At 42.2% G+C, this 17,564-nt stretch overlaps 1 protein-coding gene across 1 annotated transcript in view; it reads right to left on the bottom strand.

Moving 5' to 3' along the window:
• RHBDD1 (rhomboid domain containing 1) overlaps nucleotides 1–17,564 on the bottom strand; it is a 116,154-nt gene that overhangs the window by 51,046 nt on the left and 47,544 nt on the right. The window contains exon 5 of the mRNA XM_006861930.1: nucleotides 5,134–5,277. Coding sequence (XP_006861992.1) covers nucleotides 5,134–5,277 — 144 coding nt within the window. The remainder of the gene's footprint in view (nucleotides 1–5,133; nucleotides 5,278–17,564) is intronic.

The raw sequence follows: 17,564 nt of genomic DNA, 5'->3' as shown, positions 1-17,564 counted from the left end.
AATACGGACTCTGAGCAACATGGTGAGTGTGCGTGGTGCTCTAAAATCTGTACTTCTAAAATCAGTAAGCATGATTTGTTGTTGTTGTTAACTGCTGTCAAGTCTGTTCCAACTGAGACTTTTTTTTAATTTGCAGGAGCAGAAAGCCCCACCTTTCCTCTGAGGAGCAGCTGGTGAGCTCTAACCATCCACCTTGTGGTTCGCAGTCCTGTGCTCATCCTGTGGAATCACTGCGCTCCCTAAGTAAGATTTGGTGACCCCAAAACTTGTGTTCATGTTCTGGAAGATGGTATGGGTGGGTATTACCAATTCATTAGAATTTTGTTTATGCTTTGTTCACTAAAGCAATAGCATCTGAATAATGCTTTCAACAAACAGTAATAGCAGGACTACATCAAAGAAGAAACGAAATTAATTCATGTACAATATTAATATCCACTTCCCAAATGTATTGAAGTTTTATGTTATCTTTGTTTTCTTTTTCTTAGCAATGACTGGGTTATAGTTAATATTGCAAAGCTTTCTCCTTGAAATAGAAACCTACACACAATTCTGGTCCACTCATTTGAATATTTTTCTTCTAAGACCAGGATATTCACATGATGATTCACAGACAGAATTTTAAACATGTATTTATAGTTCTTTACATGCAGTTTCATATCTAGACAGAACCTTGAATACCAAACTTTGCTCACTGCAATGAATAACTCCAATATATAGGCTAGCAAGCAAAAACCAGTCATCCAAAGCCAAGGATTTTTTTCAACTTAAAAAAAAAAATTTAAAAAAAAGGGCGAGGGAGAAAGAAGAGTGAAGTGGCCACACTGAGTTAGCTATGCACCTCTGTCGTGACCTGCGATAGTCCAGCTAAGCCAGCAGTCCAGCAGTGAGCATCTATCTGCTTGTGTGAAAAACTGCCCACTTCATTTATGACTCCATTGGACCAAAGAAGGCTCATATAATCATGAAACTAAAAAGATACCACCACCTAATTCATGTCATCATCAATTTAGATCTACTTTACACAGTTGTGTGATGTGATCTTCCAGAATTGATCTTTGATCCATAACCCCTGAACCCTATATGTCAAACATTCCCCAGTATTCCTGAAATTTCTCTAAATCCCCATCTTATCCAGCTACACCCTCCTCCACAGTTCATTACCAAAGAATAATGGAATTGGAAAGGACTTTGAAGAGCAGCTAATTCAACAACCTTGTTATAAAAAAATAACAAAACAATGTTCTGATGGGATCCAGTGACTCACTGCACGCCAGCTTAGTTACGGGACATTGGAGGACAGACACACAGACACTTAACTGTCCTTTCGCCCCTTTTCCTTTGAATCACACTCTGGCCATGAATGCAGCAGTCAAGAAATCAAATGACGTATTGCATTGGAAAAACCTGCTGTAAAAGACCTCTTTTAAGTGTTCAAGAGCAAGGACGTCAAATTGTGGATTAACTCAAACCATGGTATTTTCAATTGCTTCATATGCATTTGAATGTTGGACAATGATTAAGTAAAACCATAGAGGAATCCATACATTCGAATTATGGTGTTGGCGAAGAATATTGAAAGTACCAAGAGGCTGACAGAAGGAAAAACAAATCTGTCTTGGAAGAAGTATAGCCAGGATGCTCCTTAGAAGCAAGGGCAGCCAGACTTCGTCATTTATACTTTGGACATGTTGCAGCAAGGGACCGATCCCCGGAGAAGAACATCACGCTTGGTAAAGTGGACAGTCAGCAAAGAAAAGGCAGACCTGAGTGAGATGGACTGATACGGTGCCAACAACAATGGCTCAAACACAACAATTGTGAGGATGGTGCAGGACCGGGCAGTGTTTCACTCTGTTGTGTAGAGCGTGACTATGAGTCAGAACCGACTGACGGCCCCTAACAACAACAACATGAAAGGTTAAAAGAACGTGAGTGTAGTTTATTCCAGTTCCCTCAAAAATGCCCACATGATTACGAAACAACACAAAGGAATCTCTGTATACCTTAATATGGTTTCAGGGAAAAGAGAAATGTACTGGTTAGAAATAATTTTTTTTTTTTTTTTCCATTTAAAATGCACCATAAATTGACCTTGATGAATACATGATGCTCTTAAACAGAATTCAAACACATTGTTAAATGATCTGTTAACAAAAGCACTAGATGTTAATTTAGGACCTAGACAATGTTTTCCTGATTTGACTTCCTTGACGATGTTACAAAGCAACAGTGAGGCTCACTCTCAAGCCAAGACGTCTGGAGTACATTCCACTTGACTCTCACATATGGCTGAACAGCAACCCCAACCGGACGGCGTGGGCTGGGGATGACAGCCTGACTTGATTTTCACAAGAGAGCCAAAGTGTGGTTATGGCCACTTGCCTTTCAGAAGACTCTATGAGAAGCGCCAGGGACGCCACATGCCAGGACAGATCTGCAGCTTTACCTGGCACATAGCCTCGGCTAACAGACAGCAGGCGCACAAGGAATGAGAGGCTCAGGTGAAAGGAAGGAATGCTTCCTGCTTCCGCTAGGGATGTGGAAAGCTGCTAACAGTGAACACCTGGAAAGCTGAGAGAGTGGGGTGACCAACAAAACTGAAATCTAACGCATGGCATTTGCCTGCAAGGAGACATGGTTACCTGGGATAGTTTTCTGTTGTTGTTGTTGTTGTTAAGTGCCGTTGAGTTGGTTCTGACTCACAGTGACACTGTATAGTGTTTCCAAGGAGCGGTTGGTGAGTTTGAACCGCTCACCTTGCTGTTCAAACTGACCATGCGGTCCAGTGATTTATCCCACAGTGCCATATCAGGATTTCTAGACACCAGGAAAAAGAATTTCGCCAAAATCGTTAAACTGATAAAGGCTGAGGAGAGGATAGCAAGAGACCAACACACTCCCAGGTGATGTAGATAAAAGAGGAATTTACACCCACTTGAAGGTTCTTCTCAAGACCTCACCTGGCTCTCACCAAAGAGATTGGGCTGAGTCCAGGCCGAGCATCTTTTTGGTGCATCCTGAGAGAAAGAAGAGTAAGCACTGCAGAAAAGGTATGAAACCTGTCCAGATCCTAGTACCCTGCTGCTCCTGAGTAACAACTGCCGGGGAGAAGCTCCCCTTCAGAAAGAGAAAGACATAGAGTAACACATAACAGCTTCTAAAGTGCTGAGAGAGGGACAGAATAGTGCAGGAAGATTCTCTCCAAGTCCTAACCCAAAACACAAACCTGAAGTTGAAGAGCAAGCAGACAGTGGCAGTGTTGGCAGTGTGCCCACCTGGAATAGGCTTTCCGAGGCTGTAAATCTTTACGGGAGCAGAAAGCCTCATCTTTCTCCCATGAAACAGCTGGTAGTTTCACACTGCTGACCTTATGGTTAGCAGCCCAACTCGTAACCACTATAGTAGACATTAAGAACATCAAAACAGCCCCTGCCCTACCCTAGGGTGGGTTGAGACTGACGGTGTACTGAACACCACAACAAATCCCCCAAAGAGCCCAATTTCTGACTATATTGACTGAAACGTGTACACTGAAGGTCTAGCAGAAGGAAAGATGTGTCTATTTCCAGGCATAAAATCTCCTTATCTTAAGCCTTACTGGTCAACACAGATGTCCAGTTTAGAACAAAATATTATGAGGCATATGAACAAGCAACAATAACACAGTCAGAATCCGGCACAAACATTATGCAGAAGCTAGAGCTAACGGATAGGAAAGGTATAGCTACAACTTACACTAGTAAAGGCTTGAATAGAAATGAATGTGCAAGATAAGAGAAGTAAGGGAAGACACAAAATCTATTAGAATCAAATGGAAACTAGAAGAGAAGTCCCAGAGGCAATGAAGTCGGTCAGTCATCAGTAAACTTGATCCAGCCACAGACAGACTCAGTGAATGGAGAGACAGGGTAAGAAAAACAATGCTGCGCTTGTGTGGAAAGAAAGAAAAAACACAAGTACAAGAATTGGAGAACTCTCATTTAAAAGGATGACCCAATTATATGTTGTTTATAAGAATTCTACTTTAAATATAAAGCCACAAATACCCTGCAATGCCTAATAAAATACAACTTGTTGTTAAGTGCTGTTGAGTCGGTTCCGACTCCTGGTGACCCTGTATAAGGTTTCTGAGGAGCTGCTGGTGAGTTTGAACTACTGACCTTGCAGTTCAAACCGACGTTGAGGTCGAGTGCTTATCCTACAGCGCCACACCAGGACTCAAAATACAACTAGAGTACCTATGTTAATATCACACAATGCAGACTTTGGGACACAAAATATTACCAGGGATAAAAACTTGCCATTATGATAAGAAATTTCATTCTCTAAAAAGATAAGTCATCAATCTGTATGGAGCTAACTAACAACAGAGCTTCAAAATGCATGTGGCAAAAATGGAAAGAATTAAAAGGAGAGATGGGCAAATTCACATAGTTTTGTGATGAACGTATTCAAGAACATATGAAACTATTTCAAGGTAACTGACATAAATATACTTCTAGACGTGTATTTATAGTCCTGGGCTCAAGCAAAACAAGCTGCTTTACAAATTGTTTATATTAACAACAAGTGCATTTTCTTTGAAGGTTTTTGTAGTAGTCGTAGTCTTACTAACTTTGGGAATCCAAAAAGACATTTGAAAGGTCTTTATAATTTTCAGTCTTTTTTTCCATAGAACAGTATTTGGTTTGGGTTTGGTAAACCCTGAGTGGGACTTCAGAGCTGTCCATGTGATTCTGAGGGAGGTGGTTTGTGGGCCACACTCTGATACACACAGTGACATGCAGTCTGTGTTACAGCTACGGATTCCAGTGGAAACACCTATTTTCCTGCACTTAAAAATTACTGTTCTGAGTTGTTTTGTTTGGAAGGTTGACTTTAATGTCAAAGCACGTCTATAAAAAGAGCCACTTTAACAATACATCCCCGTCTGGCACCTTATTAGCCTAGGGTGCTGGGAAAATGGCATCACACCCATTCTTTGTCATCACAATCCACACACACACTCTTTCATCTGCATATCCTTTTTATAAAGGCTTTAAAGCTTCACTTACTATACAGAGTCCTTTTTAAAGACCATCTCCCCATGGGAGGTACGTTTTAAAATACATGAAGGCTTAAGACTCCTACCTCGGTCCCAGAGACTGGCTCTTAATGCCCTCTCCAGCTGTTCCTCTTCACTCAGCCCCGCTGTGTATGCATCATAGTTCCAGGGTGCATCTTGGTAGTAGCCTGGTGTGCCACGTGGAGGAGGGTCCTGATACCCATAGTAGCCTGCAGGCACAGAAAGAACATTAGAAAACACTGCCACGGACCGCTCTTGGGTTTCATATTTTCTATGTTGTACAAGCAAAGTCAAGACAGGGATCCATTTGAGTATAGCAGTAAGCTTCCGAATGAGCAGAGATGATCAATACCAAGTGTCTCCATGAGGGGGGAAGGGCAATTTCATGCTTGTCCCGAGTGGCCACCAAGGGACCTGGCAAGAACGACTCCTCTCAAGCTGAACTGGGACAGAGACTTGAACACAGATGTTGTAAGAGGTGCTTAGGAGTCCTGAGGTGGTGTAAACAGGTGAGGTGCTTGTCTGCAAACTGAAAAGTTAGAGGTTCGAGTCCACCCAGAAGCACTACAGAAGAAAAGCCTGGAAATGAACTTTTAAAACATCAGCCACGGGAAGTCACATAATTGCAGTTGTCCTTTGACACCCGTGGAGGTCCTTGTGACTTGGAGTCGACATGGCTACAATTGGTTCACAGAGTGGAGAGGAACTGGAATGAGCTCCTGGCCTCTGGAGTGGATTCCCTTTCTCAGCTGAAGTAATTCCAGGGAATTCCCACCTGGAGACAAGAGACGACATGAAACTACAGCTGAGAGAACCTATTGGTCTGTGGCTCCAAGCAATGAGAAGCAGACTGAGGTTTAATACACACGGTGCAGGATGTCTGAGGTGGGTAGCACCCTGTGTGTAGCAGTAAGTATACGGGAAATCCTGTCCAGTTTATCTGGGATTGATGATTCTGTGCCAGAGACTGTAGGTTCTGTGAGGTGCTTTCGCACAGCTGGAAGCTAGATAAAACAAAGAGGCAAACAATCCAACAGAGAGACAGAAACAACACAGTATGTATCAGATCAGATGCCCCGTCAAGAAAGGTTAATAACAGAATAGAGTTCACTTTATGTTCCCATCCATCTTTTCAATCAGCTTGGTTTTAACCCCTCACCTTTTCTTTAGTCACTTACTGTTCTGGAGTTTTTATGGTAGTGTAGTGCTGTAGATCAGCACTGGACTCAAAATCACAAGGTAGGCAGTTCAAACCCACCAGCTGCTCCTCAGGAACCCTATATAGGGTCCATATGAATTGGAACTGACTCAGCACTTCACAACAACTCCCCACCACTAACCCCAGAAGACTGCCAGTCAATAAAGCACAGGTAAGCATCTTTCTGGTATTCTCTGCTTTCAGCGAAGAGCCATCTGACATCAGCAATGATAACCCTCATTCCACATCCTCATCGGAAACCAGCTTGAACCTTTGGCAGTTCTCTGTCAATTAAACCTTTGTAGCTGTTTTTGGATGTTGACATTTCCCTTGTAGGAGCTCTTAATGGTATTGTCTGATGACTTTCGTATTCCGTTGGGTCTGCTCTCCTTGGAATGGGGCCAATTATGGAGCGCCTCCAGTCAGTGCTCATCATTAATAAGTCTATGCTAGAATGTGTCCTGGTGGACCACACTGCCAGTGTTGGGATAATAGCAATAGGAAAATTACTTCATGTGGTTATTACTCACATTTATACACAAATGACTAACGGCAAAGATGAAGTCAGAGACTTTTGTGAACTTTTGAAAATGATGAACTACGCATTCACCATGCCATGATAAGTACTGGTGATTAGAATGTGAATGTGGAAACAAAGAAGGATAACTATTTGGAAAATTTGGCTTTGGTGATAGACACCACACTGGAGATCACATGATAGAAGTCTGTGCACCCATTAACTTATTCATTGCAAATACCTTTCTCAACAACAAGTCGTTGTTGTTTTTAAGTGCTGTCAGGTTGGTTTTGAGTCACAGCAACCCTATAGGGTCTCCAATGATCAGCTGGTAGGTTTGAACTGCCAACCTTGTGGTTCAAAGTCCAGTGCTAATTCTATAATGCCACATGGGGTTAGACGCATGGGCCTCACCAAATGCAGTACACAGGAATCAAATAGATTACATCAGTGGGAAAAATCAATTTCATCAGTCAAAACTACACCAGGTGCCAACTGTGGAACAAGCCATCAACTGCTAATATGTAAGTTTAAGCTAAAGAAAATGACCTTGAATTTAGAGACCATAGCAAGAATAGACTTGATGCACTGAACACTAATAACTGAAGACCAGGCAAGTTCTGGGATGCTATCAAGAACATCATACATGAAGGAAATAAAAGTTCATTAAAAGGGCAAGAAAGAAAGGAAAGACCAAAATGGACATCAGAAAAGATTGAAACTGGCTCTTGAATGTAGTAGCTAAAGTGAATGGAAGAAATGATCGAGCAACAGAACTGAAAAGAAAATTTCAAAAGGCACCTCAAGAAGACAAAGTATATAATGAAATGTCGGGAGTTCAAAAAGACAAAATCAAGAATGATAATGAAATGTGTTTGAAAATCAAAAGGGAAGAACACATTTGGCATTTCTTAAACTGAAAGAACTGAAGAAAAAATGCCAGCCTCAGCTTGAATGCTGGAAAATTCTATGGGCAAAATATTGAATGGAAGGGAAGCAAAAGAGAAGTCTGAAGGGTTGCACAGGGTCACTGTACCAAAAAGAATTGTCAATGTTTAACAATTTTAGGAGAAGCAATGGCATAGAAGGAAGAATTCCAAGCTACAATGAACAAAAACAGGGTTCCGGGAATTGATGAAATACTAACTGAAATGTTTCAATAAACTAACACTGAAAGTGTTAATTAGTCCTGGCCAGTCATCGAAAGAGACCTGTATTTGTGGCCACTGCAAAAAAAGAAAAAAGAGACTATCCAATAGAATGCAGAAATTACTGAACAGTATTATTAACATAACATGAAAATTAAATTTTGTATTCAAAAAATGGTTGCAGTTAGAGAATACTGCCTAGGTATGTACCCATGTTTTGCTGACTCAGCAAAGCATTTGACATTGGGAGTCATAACAAATAACAAGTAACTTTGGAAAGAATGAGAATTTCAGAACACTTCTCAATAGAACAGAACAAGGGGATACTGAATGGTTTCAAATCAGGAGAAATGTGTGCTAGGGTTATAGCCTTTCACCATACTTAGTCAATATAGGAACAAGAATGCGGCATCAGGGTTGGAGAAAGACTCATTAACCTATGATAAGGAGCTCTGGTAGCGTAGTGGTTACGAATCGGGCTGCGAACCTTAAGGTCAGCAGTTCGAAACTACCAGCTGCTCCGCGGGAGAAAGATGAGGCTTTCTACTCCCGTAAAGATTTACACCCTCGGAAATCCTGTACAGGGTCGCTATGGGTCGGACCCGACTCAACGGCACTTAACAACAACAACATGGAGATGATACAACCTGGCTAGCTGAAAATGAAGAAGACTTGATGATCAAAGCCTTGTTGATGTGGTGTGCTGACCAGTCAGGTCTGACTCACAGTGACATGACAGAGTTTCCGCGGGAAGGCTGTTATTGTTGTTGTTAGGTGCCATCGAGTCGGTGCTGACTCTTAGCGACCTTGTGCACAGCAGAATGAAACACTGCCCGATCCAGGGCCAACCTCACTACTGTTGCCACTCTTGAGTCCATCAGTGCTGCCACTTGGCCAATCCATCTTGTTGGGGGTCTTAAATCTCTTTCTCTGCCCCTCCACCTTAGCAAACATGATGTCCTTCTCCAGCAACGCGTCCCTCCTGACAATATGTCCAAAGTATGAGAGATGAAGTTTGACCATCTTGGCCTCCGTGGAGCACTCTGGCTGCACTTCTTCCAAAACAGATCTATTGGTTCTATGGGCAGCCCATGGCACTTTCAATATTCTCCTCCAACACCATAACTCAAAAGCATCAATTCTTCTATGGTCTTCCTTATTCATGGTCCAGGTTACTGAAAATACCATGGCTTGGGTTAGGAGCACCTTAGTCCTCAAGCTGACATCTTTGATCTTCAACATTTTAGAAAGGTCTTGTGCAGCAGATTTGCCCAATGCAATACGTCGTTTGATCTCTTGACTTCTGCTTCCATGAATGTTGATAGTTGGTCCAAGAAGAATGAAGTCCTTGACAACTTCAATCTTTTCTCGGATGATTAGAGTCTTCAATATCAATTTTACCTTACCATAAAGAAAATAAAGCTCGACACAACTGGACCAATAAGCAAAATCACAAAAAATGGAGAAACTTTCCAGCTGATGGTTGCTTTTGGACTTTTTCTTGGTCAGCGATTGAGGATGTTTCCATTCCATAATCTGCCGTTTACTCTCAGGCTCGTAGTGATGAATCCATGTCTCGTCACAAGTAACAATTTTTTTTTTTTTTTTTTTAAAGAAATTTTGGCTTTCCTTTAAGTATCGGTCCAAACACTTCTTTTTCATGCTCTTCTGTGAGCTGTTTTGGTACCCATCTCACACACTTTTCAATAACCAAGTCTGTCATGGGTAATTTCATAGGCAGAGCCATGGTTCTTCTGAAAATGCTTTGCCACATAACCCACTGTCAGTCGTCTATTCAAGAGAATCATTTCGCGAGCATGCTCAGTGTTGTCATCAGTCATGGACGTTTGGATGGGTGTTTTAATATAACTGGGCTGTGGATAATTTTTGACTTGTCCTCATATATATCTGTTCATCAAATCATGGATATTTGGATTAGGTCCACTTTTGGGCTGCAATGAATAAGGCTGCTGTGAACATTAATGCACAAGTTTTTTGTGGGCATATGTCCAGGAGTAGAATTGTTGGGTCACATGACAACTCTTTGCTTATCGTTTTAATGAACTGGCCCCCTCATTTTACAGTCACACCAGCATTGTATGGTTGTCCTGATTTCTCCAGATCCCCACCAACACTTACTGTCTGTTGTTTTCATTATAGCCATCCTACTGAGTACAAAAGGAGCTCTGGTAGCGTAGTGGTTACGAATCGGGCTGCAAACTGCAAGGTCAGCAGTTCAAAACTACCAGCTGTTCCGCAGGAGAAAGATGAAGCTTTCTGCTCCTGTAAGGATTTACAGCCTCGGAAACCCTGTACAGTGCCCCTACGAGTCAGAACCGACTCCACGGCACATAACCACCACCACACCACTGAGTACAAAAGGAACCCTGGTAGCATGGTGGGTTACGTGTTGGGCTGCTAACTGCAAGATCAGCAGTTCAAATCCACCAACCGCTCCGTGGGAGAAAGAAACCCTGTACAGGGTCGCTATGAGTTGGCACCAGCTGGGCGGCATGCAGCGGCAATGAGTACACACTGGTATTTGATTTGTGGTTTGGGACTAACAATGTTGAGCATCTTTTTATGTGCTTATTGGCCATTTGTATCAAGTCTTTGAAGAAGTGTCTATGCATCTATTCAGAGTCTCTGCCCATTCCTATTATTACAATACTATTCTGTTGTTGTTGTTGTTGTTAAGTGCCGTCGAGTCGGTTCCGACCCATAGCGACCCTGTACAGGGTTCCCAAGGGTGTAAATCTTTACGGAAGTAGAAACCCTCATCTTTCTCCCGCGGAGCGTCTGGTAGTTTCGAACCGCTGACCTTAAGGTTTGCAGCCCGATTCTTAAGCACTACGCTACCAGAGCTCCTTACAATACTATTCTAGCTTGGTTCTATTTTATTGAATGTCCTGCAGTGGCCTAATTGAATGAATTAAATAAATATTGAATACAATGATTCAGAATTTGGGGGCTAATCATAAGATGCCTTGTTCCCAGTGAAGCAAAACCTAGTGAGCACTTGTCAGATATGAGGCAATGGTGGGTCAGAGGTGGCATCCTCACTCAGGTGGCCTCGCATCTCAGGCACACCTACTGCCTATCTATCAGCAAGGCCTGCAAGTCTCAGGAGAACTTCCAGACTAAGGCAGACTAAGAAGAAAGAGCTGGCAATCTACTTCTGAAAACCAGCCAAGGAAACACTGTGGGATCACAAGGTCCAATCCACAAATAAACGTGGGGACGGCACAGGTCTAGGGAATGTTTCATTCTGTTGTGCATGAGGCTGAATCCATGGCAACTAACAATGTCTGCTGAATAGGCCAATCAGTCATTCGTGTTCACTCACACATTCCCCCTGTGAGGATATAAACATTATTGAAAGTCAATACAGGAGGAAGAGCCAAATCTTCATTATGGTTTAGGACAGAACTTGGATACCTGGATATGGGCACAATTTTAAAATGTATATTCTTCCTGAACTCTCTACCCACCAAAACCATCATAGGCATTCAGCCCCCTGCTGTATCGGGGAACACTCAGCAGCACACCTTTCATTCTGAAAGTAAAGAGCAGGGCTGATTGCCCAATAAGAAAGACCAACAAAGAGAGCAATTAGCAGTGAGCAATTTCACATTTTCTCCCCACCTCACAAATTCAGCTGTCAGCTGCCCTCTCCCAGCACCCTCCAATAGGACCGAAGCCTCTTTTCCTGTTTACTATCCCCGAGAGGGATGGAATACCCAGTAAGCAAGGCAAGTACAAGTTTATCCATGCTTATTTACTAATCCATGGTGAAGCTTCCCATTTTTCACCACGGGCTTACCTGTGCTTACTTAAGAATTTGTACTGAGTAGTTTCACAAGTTTCTCATTGTATCAAAGAACATGGATTATTTACTTCAGACTCACAGGTAAGCACAAGTAATCCCGTGTTTACCTTCCTTGTTGGGCCATTCACCCCTGGTAGAGGAGACAGGTAGTATTCTCCATACTTATTGCAAAAAAAGGAAAACAGACTTTTTACAGAAGGGCAAAGGGTCCCAACATGGTCCATGGATCTCCTTACCAAAGGAGAAAAGGTAGGGAGTCCTGGTACGGCACTGGGGGATCAGCACTGCACTGCTAACCACAGGTTGGTGGTTCAAACCCACCAGACGCTCCCTGGAAACCTTCTGCAGGGTTGCTGTGAGTCAAAGGACTCAATGGCTCTCAACAACAAGAAGTCGCTGATGGCCGTGAATTGCAGCAGGACCCTCTGAAGACTGGCCAGCTCCCTACAAGAATACCAATTACTTCACTGCAACACAAAAAGCAGGTCCAAGATATTTCCCCATGTGGCTCTTTAGCACCTTCAAACCCCCAGGGAAAGGCATTCTGCAACAGAAGGATGGAACAGCATTTCCACAGATCCAGCCCCAAAAATGTTTAGTTCATTCAAAATCCAGAAGAACCCAAATGCTCTGAGGATTTATTTCTGCAAATGGTACAGAGATCGACTACATCTTCTAGGCTGTTGTCATTGTCAAGTGTGTGGCAGAGAGCTGAAGCAACAATGCGTTGCACAGAAAAACATTTTTCTTCATATTCTTTCTTATTTAGAAATATCCCAGTCATAAAGTCCCCAAGTCAAAACACCTGAATGTTAGAAAACCTCCTTTGGTGACTGTCAGAGAAAATGAGAGAAAAGAGAACGGGAAGTTTGGGTGCTTTATGTCCAAAAGCCCAGTGTGGTTCAAAGGTTCCATGATCCAGCATAAGTCATCAACAAGACCAAAAGTCCCATCAGTAACTATCAAAGTGAAAGCTGCTCTCCAACAACCAAGAATTTACTACAGCTGCTGTGCTGGCCCAATCAAATGTTTGAAAATCTTCATAATAAACATGCCTGGATAAATCCAACAACCAGACACCTACAATAAAGAGATCCTTGTTTACTATTCTTTTGTAGCTATGTACTTTAGCCCCGTAGTAAGAGAAACTCTGGTTATCATTACTCTTTAACTACTCCATCTGTTCCTTATATGCATACCAGGATTTCATGGTAAAGGAGATCAAGAAACACCACCAAGATTACAGAAATTGGTAACAGCTTTTTAAACATTCATCCGTTTCTCTGACCTGCACAGACTTTCCCAGCTCTGGACAGCCGTCATTCCTGGTAAGAGATACATATGCTCTCATAAAAGGTCCCTAGATGGTCATTAGCATGGCCACCTGGTTTATGTAGCTCAGCCTTTGATGAAATCCAATCACTCCAGAGGAAGTCATATAAATATGGTAATCTGACAGGGGACCAAGAAGAAAGGTAAGAGAGTCTTTTATTTTTGCCTTTAATTCTTGGGCCTGAGTTCCTGCTGTATGTTTACCCCTTCCAAAGGAAGGAACAAAGGAGAAACTTCCCTTTCCTTATTTTTTAAATAAATAGAATGCCAAAATCAACAAAAAACTGAAAGTGGAATTACTCTATCTTACAGAATGAAATGTGAAGAATGCCCCATTGAACAGCCCAAGACAGTAGAAGTCAGCAGACCCCAGGTGGTGTAAAGGATAACACACTTGGGTACTAAAGGAAAAGGTTGGAAGCTCAAGTCTACCCAGAGGCAGCTCGGAAGAAAGGTCTGGCAATCTGCTTCCAAAAAAAACCAGCCGTTGAACACTTTATGGAGAAAATCTTACTCTGACACAAACGGGGTTGTCATCAGTGGAATCTACTAAATGGCAGCTGGCATATCGGTAATAATTCTTTGCCTTTATATTATTTCAGCTAGGGGGTCAAAAATCTACAGCTCACAGTACAAATCCAACCAACCCCTGTATGTGCAAATACTGTGTTACTAGCACAGAGTCATGTCCATCCATTCATGTATTGTTTGTGGCTGCTTTTGCTCCACAACTACGGGTTGAGTAGTTGAAACAGAGACCATATGGCCAATAAAGCCCATAGAGCAAAAACAGTCACTACCCGCCCTGCCCTGTGCCGACCCCAGATTAGCCAAAGCAGTTCTCAGTCAGACACCCAGCGCTTCCACAGTCTACTGCTTCTTTGCATGTATGCTGCCACTGGCTCAGGAGCACAGTCTAGGGGCGGCTGGAATGTAAGGCCTTGGCCTAATAAGTTTTATACTTGGTTTTCTTTTTTAAAAAGTTTTTATTTTTTACTGACTAATAGTTAACATGGGATAATACCGGCTTTGCACTCAACCTATTGTATTTTGTTTCATTGCAATAATTACACTCCCCTCCATGCATCATCAGGTAATAGTATTTGCTTCTATTTCCTCTGCTTTACTTTTTTTCATGTACACAAAAACACACAGGAATATATAATCATTTAAACAACCAAAGGGCACATTCTACAAGCCTGCCTCCCGGCAGCCAGCACACAGCCTTTCTCTTTCCATAAGTCTAGAGTCTGCAGCTGTTCACTCTCTCCGTGCCATCAACTCTGCCTCCATCTCTGGTGTCCGGCTTCTCTGGTTAGGGCCCCAAGTTCTGCTTATGCTCTTCTCTCTTGATGGTCCTAGTGTCCTCTGTTCCTGACTGTAAGATTAACTACTTCTCCCTTTTTGTCACACAACTTCTACCTTGACAGCTGTGACAATAGCAATTAGTCATGATAACAATTACTATGGAATCAAATGATTTATATCCCCATCCCCTTTCACCAGGACCCATTAAGACTATTCTATGGGAATTCTAACTTCCACGCACTCTGAAACTAAACTCTCTCTTGAAAACTTGCAAGTTAGCAATTTCGTGCATTTATAACCACACCATTTTAGGTAGCCAATGTCTAAGTTGCCCATCCCTATAATCCCTGTATACAGAGGGGATAGGTTTGGTCCTTGATGTGAAGACTCCTTCCCTCTCAGTTGGTATTTTGATCTACAACATCCTTAAGTATAGTTGATCAAATTGTAGCGATTTACACTTGCTTCCTTTATCACATTTCTTAATCTTCCTCTACTCAAGTTCTGATCATCAAGCCATTGAAGCTAGATAAAATGGTTACTATCTGCAAGTCTGGGCGCTCTTGTGCATTCCCCCCACTTCATATCAGCTAGACGCTTCACTCTCAGCTCCAGTCTTCCATGGTTAGGTCATTGTCCATGGGCTCAGGAATTCCCTTATCTCATCAAACTTCAGACCAACCAGCCCTTTCTCTTCTCTGTTTCATCTCAAGGTCGACAGGAGTCAATGGACTGTGGTCAAACTCAGCCCACTTCTTCATTGTTGCCTGTCCCCCACTTCCACTCACATGTAGACCAATGCAGTTGCCAGCAAGCTTACATGTCTGCTCGTGTGTCCACTTTGAGTTTCAGTCTTAAAGGGGCAATTGTCCTGAAGGGACTTGATTGCTTGCCTTGATGGCTTCCCAGCAAACAGCTTGCTTGTTCTTGTAATAGCCAAACAGACCAGCATTTTTGTTTTTTCCTACTGGTCTTTCTTTCAAGAAGTATCTTCTGTTCCTCTAGCCACTCTGGGCTGGTCTGCATGTCCGTTCTAGTGGGACTGTCCCACCACAGAAGGTTCTTGATGGGTTCAGGATTCCACTGAAGGTCCTATATACTACAAAGTCTCCGCAAGAAGCCTATTTTACTGGGCAAGTTCTAGAACCCCTTTTAGGTATTCTAATGAGTTAGAGGCTGAAGACGGGCTTACAAGCTTTCTGTGATCATGTTTCCCGACATTTCTTTCTATTCCACTCACGTGTCTATTTTACAATAGTAGGCAAAGGAAACCAATATCCATAAGACAGTCAAGCATCTTAACATTATTTCCCCTCTTTTACCTATTCAGGCTATGTCTCAATCCCTGTATCACGGAGCCCTGATGTTTCAAGGTTGAGCATACATCACTATTTACCTTGGTCCCATTTAGCCCATGCAAAACTACCTAAGTGTTCCCCGATCTACCTTGTTTTTCCATTCCCCTCCCACTTCTTGTGTACTGTTCTCCCCAACACCCGAGCAATGATGTGACTGTCGCCTAACCTGTGCTCCATCATCCCCTCCCTCCCACTCCCTGGTAACCGACTAAGATTTTTTTTTTTTTAGTATGGGTATCTTAAGCTTTTATAATAATGGTCTTAACACAATATTTCTCCTTTTGGGACTTAGGCTGTCTCCATCATTTTGCTATTGTGAATCGTGAATCTATGAACATTGGTGTGCATATATCTACTCATGTTATGGCTCATATTTCTTGTGGGTAACTACCAAGAAGAGGAATTGCTGGATCATATGGTATTTCTATTTCCAGCTTTCTGAGAAAGCGCCACACTGCTTTCCAGAGTGGTTGGACTATTTGGCAATCCCACGAGCAATGCAGAAGGTCCCACTCACTTGATATCCTCACTAGTGTTTATTATCCTCTGCATTTTTGAACATCGCTGTTATTGCTGGTGTGAGATGATATCTCATTGTTGTTTTGATTTGCATCTCTCTAATGGCCACCATTAGTCTGTCAGTTTGTCATACTGTGGTGACTTGTCAGTTGCTGTGATTCTGGAAGCTATGCCACTGGTATTTTAAATACCAGCAGGGTCACCCATGGTAGACAGGTTTCAGATGAGCTCCCAGACGAAGACAGACTAGGAAGAAGGAGTGACGAACTACTTCCAAATCTTTAGTCACTGAAAACCTTATGAATAGCACAGAAACACTGTCAGACATAGTGCCAGAAAATGAGCCCTTCAGGTTGAAAGGCACTCAAAATGCGACTGGGGAAGAGTTGCCTCCTCAAAGTAGAGTTGACCATGATGACCAAATGGAGTAAAACTCATGGTAGAAAAGCCCACGAACCTTCATTTGCTGATGGGGCACAAGTCAAAATGAAGAGGAAGAGCTGCAGACATCCATTAAAAATCAGAACAGGGAATGTACAAAGTATGAATCTAGGAAAATTAGAAATCGTCAAAAATGAAATGGAATGCATAAACATCGATATTTTAGGCATTAGTGAGCTGAAATGGACTGGTATTGGCCATTTTGAATCTGACAACCACATGGTATACTATGTCAGGAATGACAAATTGGAAGGGAATGGTTTGCATTCATTGTAAAAAGAATATATCCAGATCAGTCATGAGGTACAACACTGTCTGTGATAGGATAATATCCATGTGCCTACAGGGAAGCCCACTTAATACCACTATTATTCAAATTTACACACCAACCACTAAAGCCAATGAGGATAAAATAGAAGAATTCTAGCAACTTCTTCAATCTGAAATTGATCAAACATGCACTCAAGATGTATTGATCATTACTGGTGATTGGAATGCAAAGGTTGGGAGCAAAGAGGAAGGATCAGTAGTTAGAAAATATGGCCTTGGAAATAGAAATGATGCTGGAGATTACATTATAGAATTCTGCAAAAATCAATGATTTGTTCATTTCAAACACCTTCTTTAGACAGCACAAGAGACAAATATACACATGTACCTCACCAGATAGAATACATTGAAATCATACTGACTACATCTGCGGAAAGAGACGATGGATAAGTTCCATATCATCAGTGAAAACAAGGCAGGGGCAGATCGTGGAACAGACCATCAGTTACTTATATGCAAATTCACACTGAAGCTGAAGAAAATCAAAACAAGTCCATGAGAGCCAAAATATGACCT

Source organism: Chrysochloris asiatica, unplaced genomic scaffold, assembly GCF_000296735.1.
Source record: "Chrysochloris asiatica unplaced genomic scaffold, ChrAsi1.0 scaffold00044, whole genome shotgun sequence".
NCBI lineage: Eukaryota > Metazoa > Chordata > Mammalia > Afrosoricida > Chrysochloridae > Chrysochloris > Chrysochloris asiatica.
This window is presented reverse-complemented; position numbering and strand designations above follow the sequence as displayed.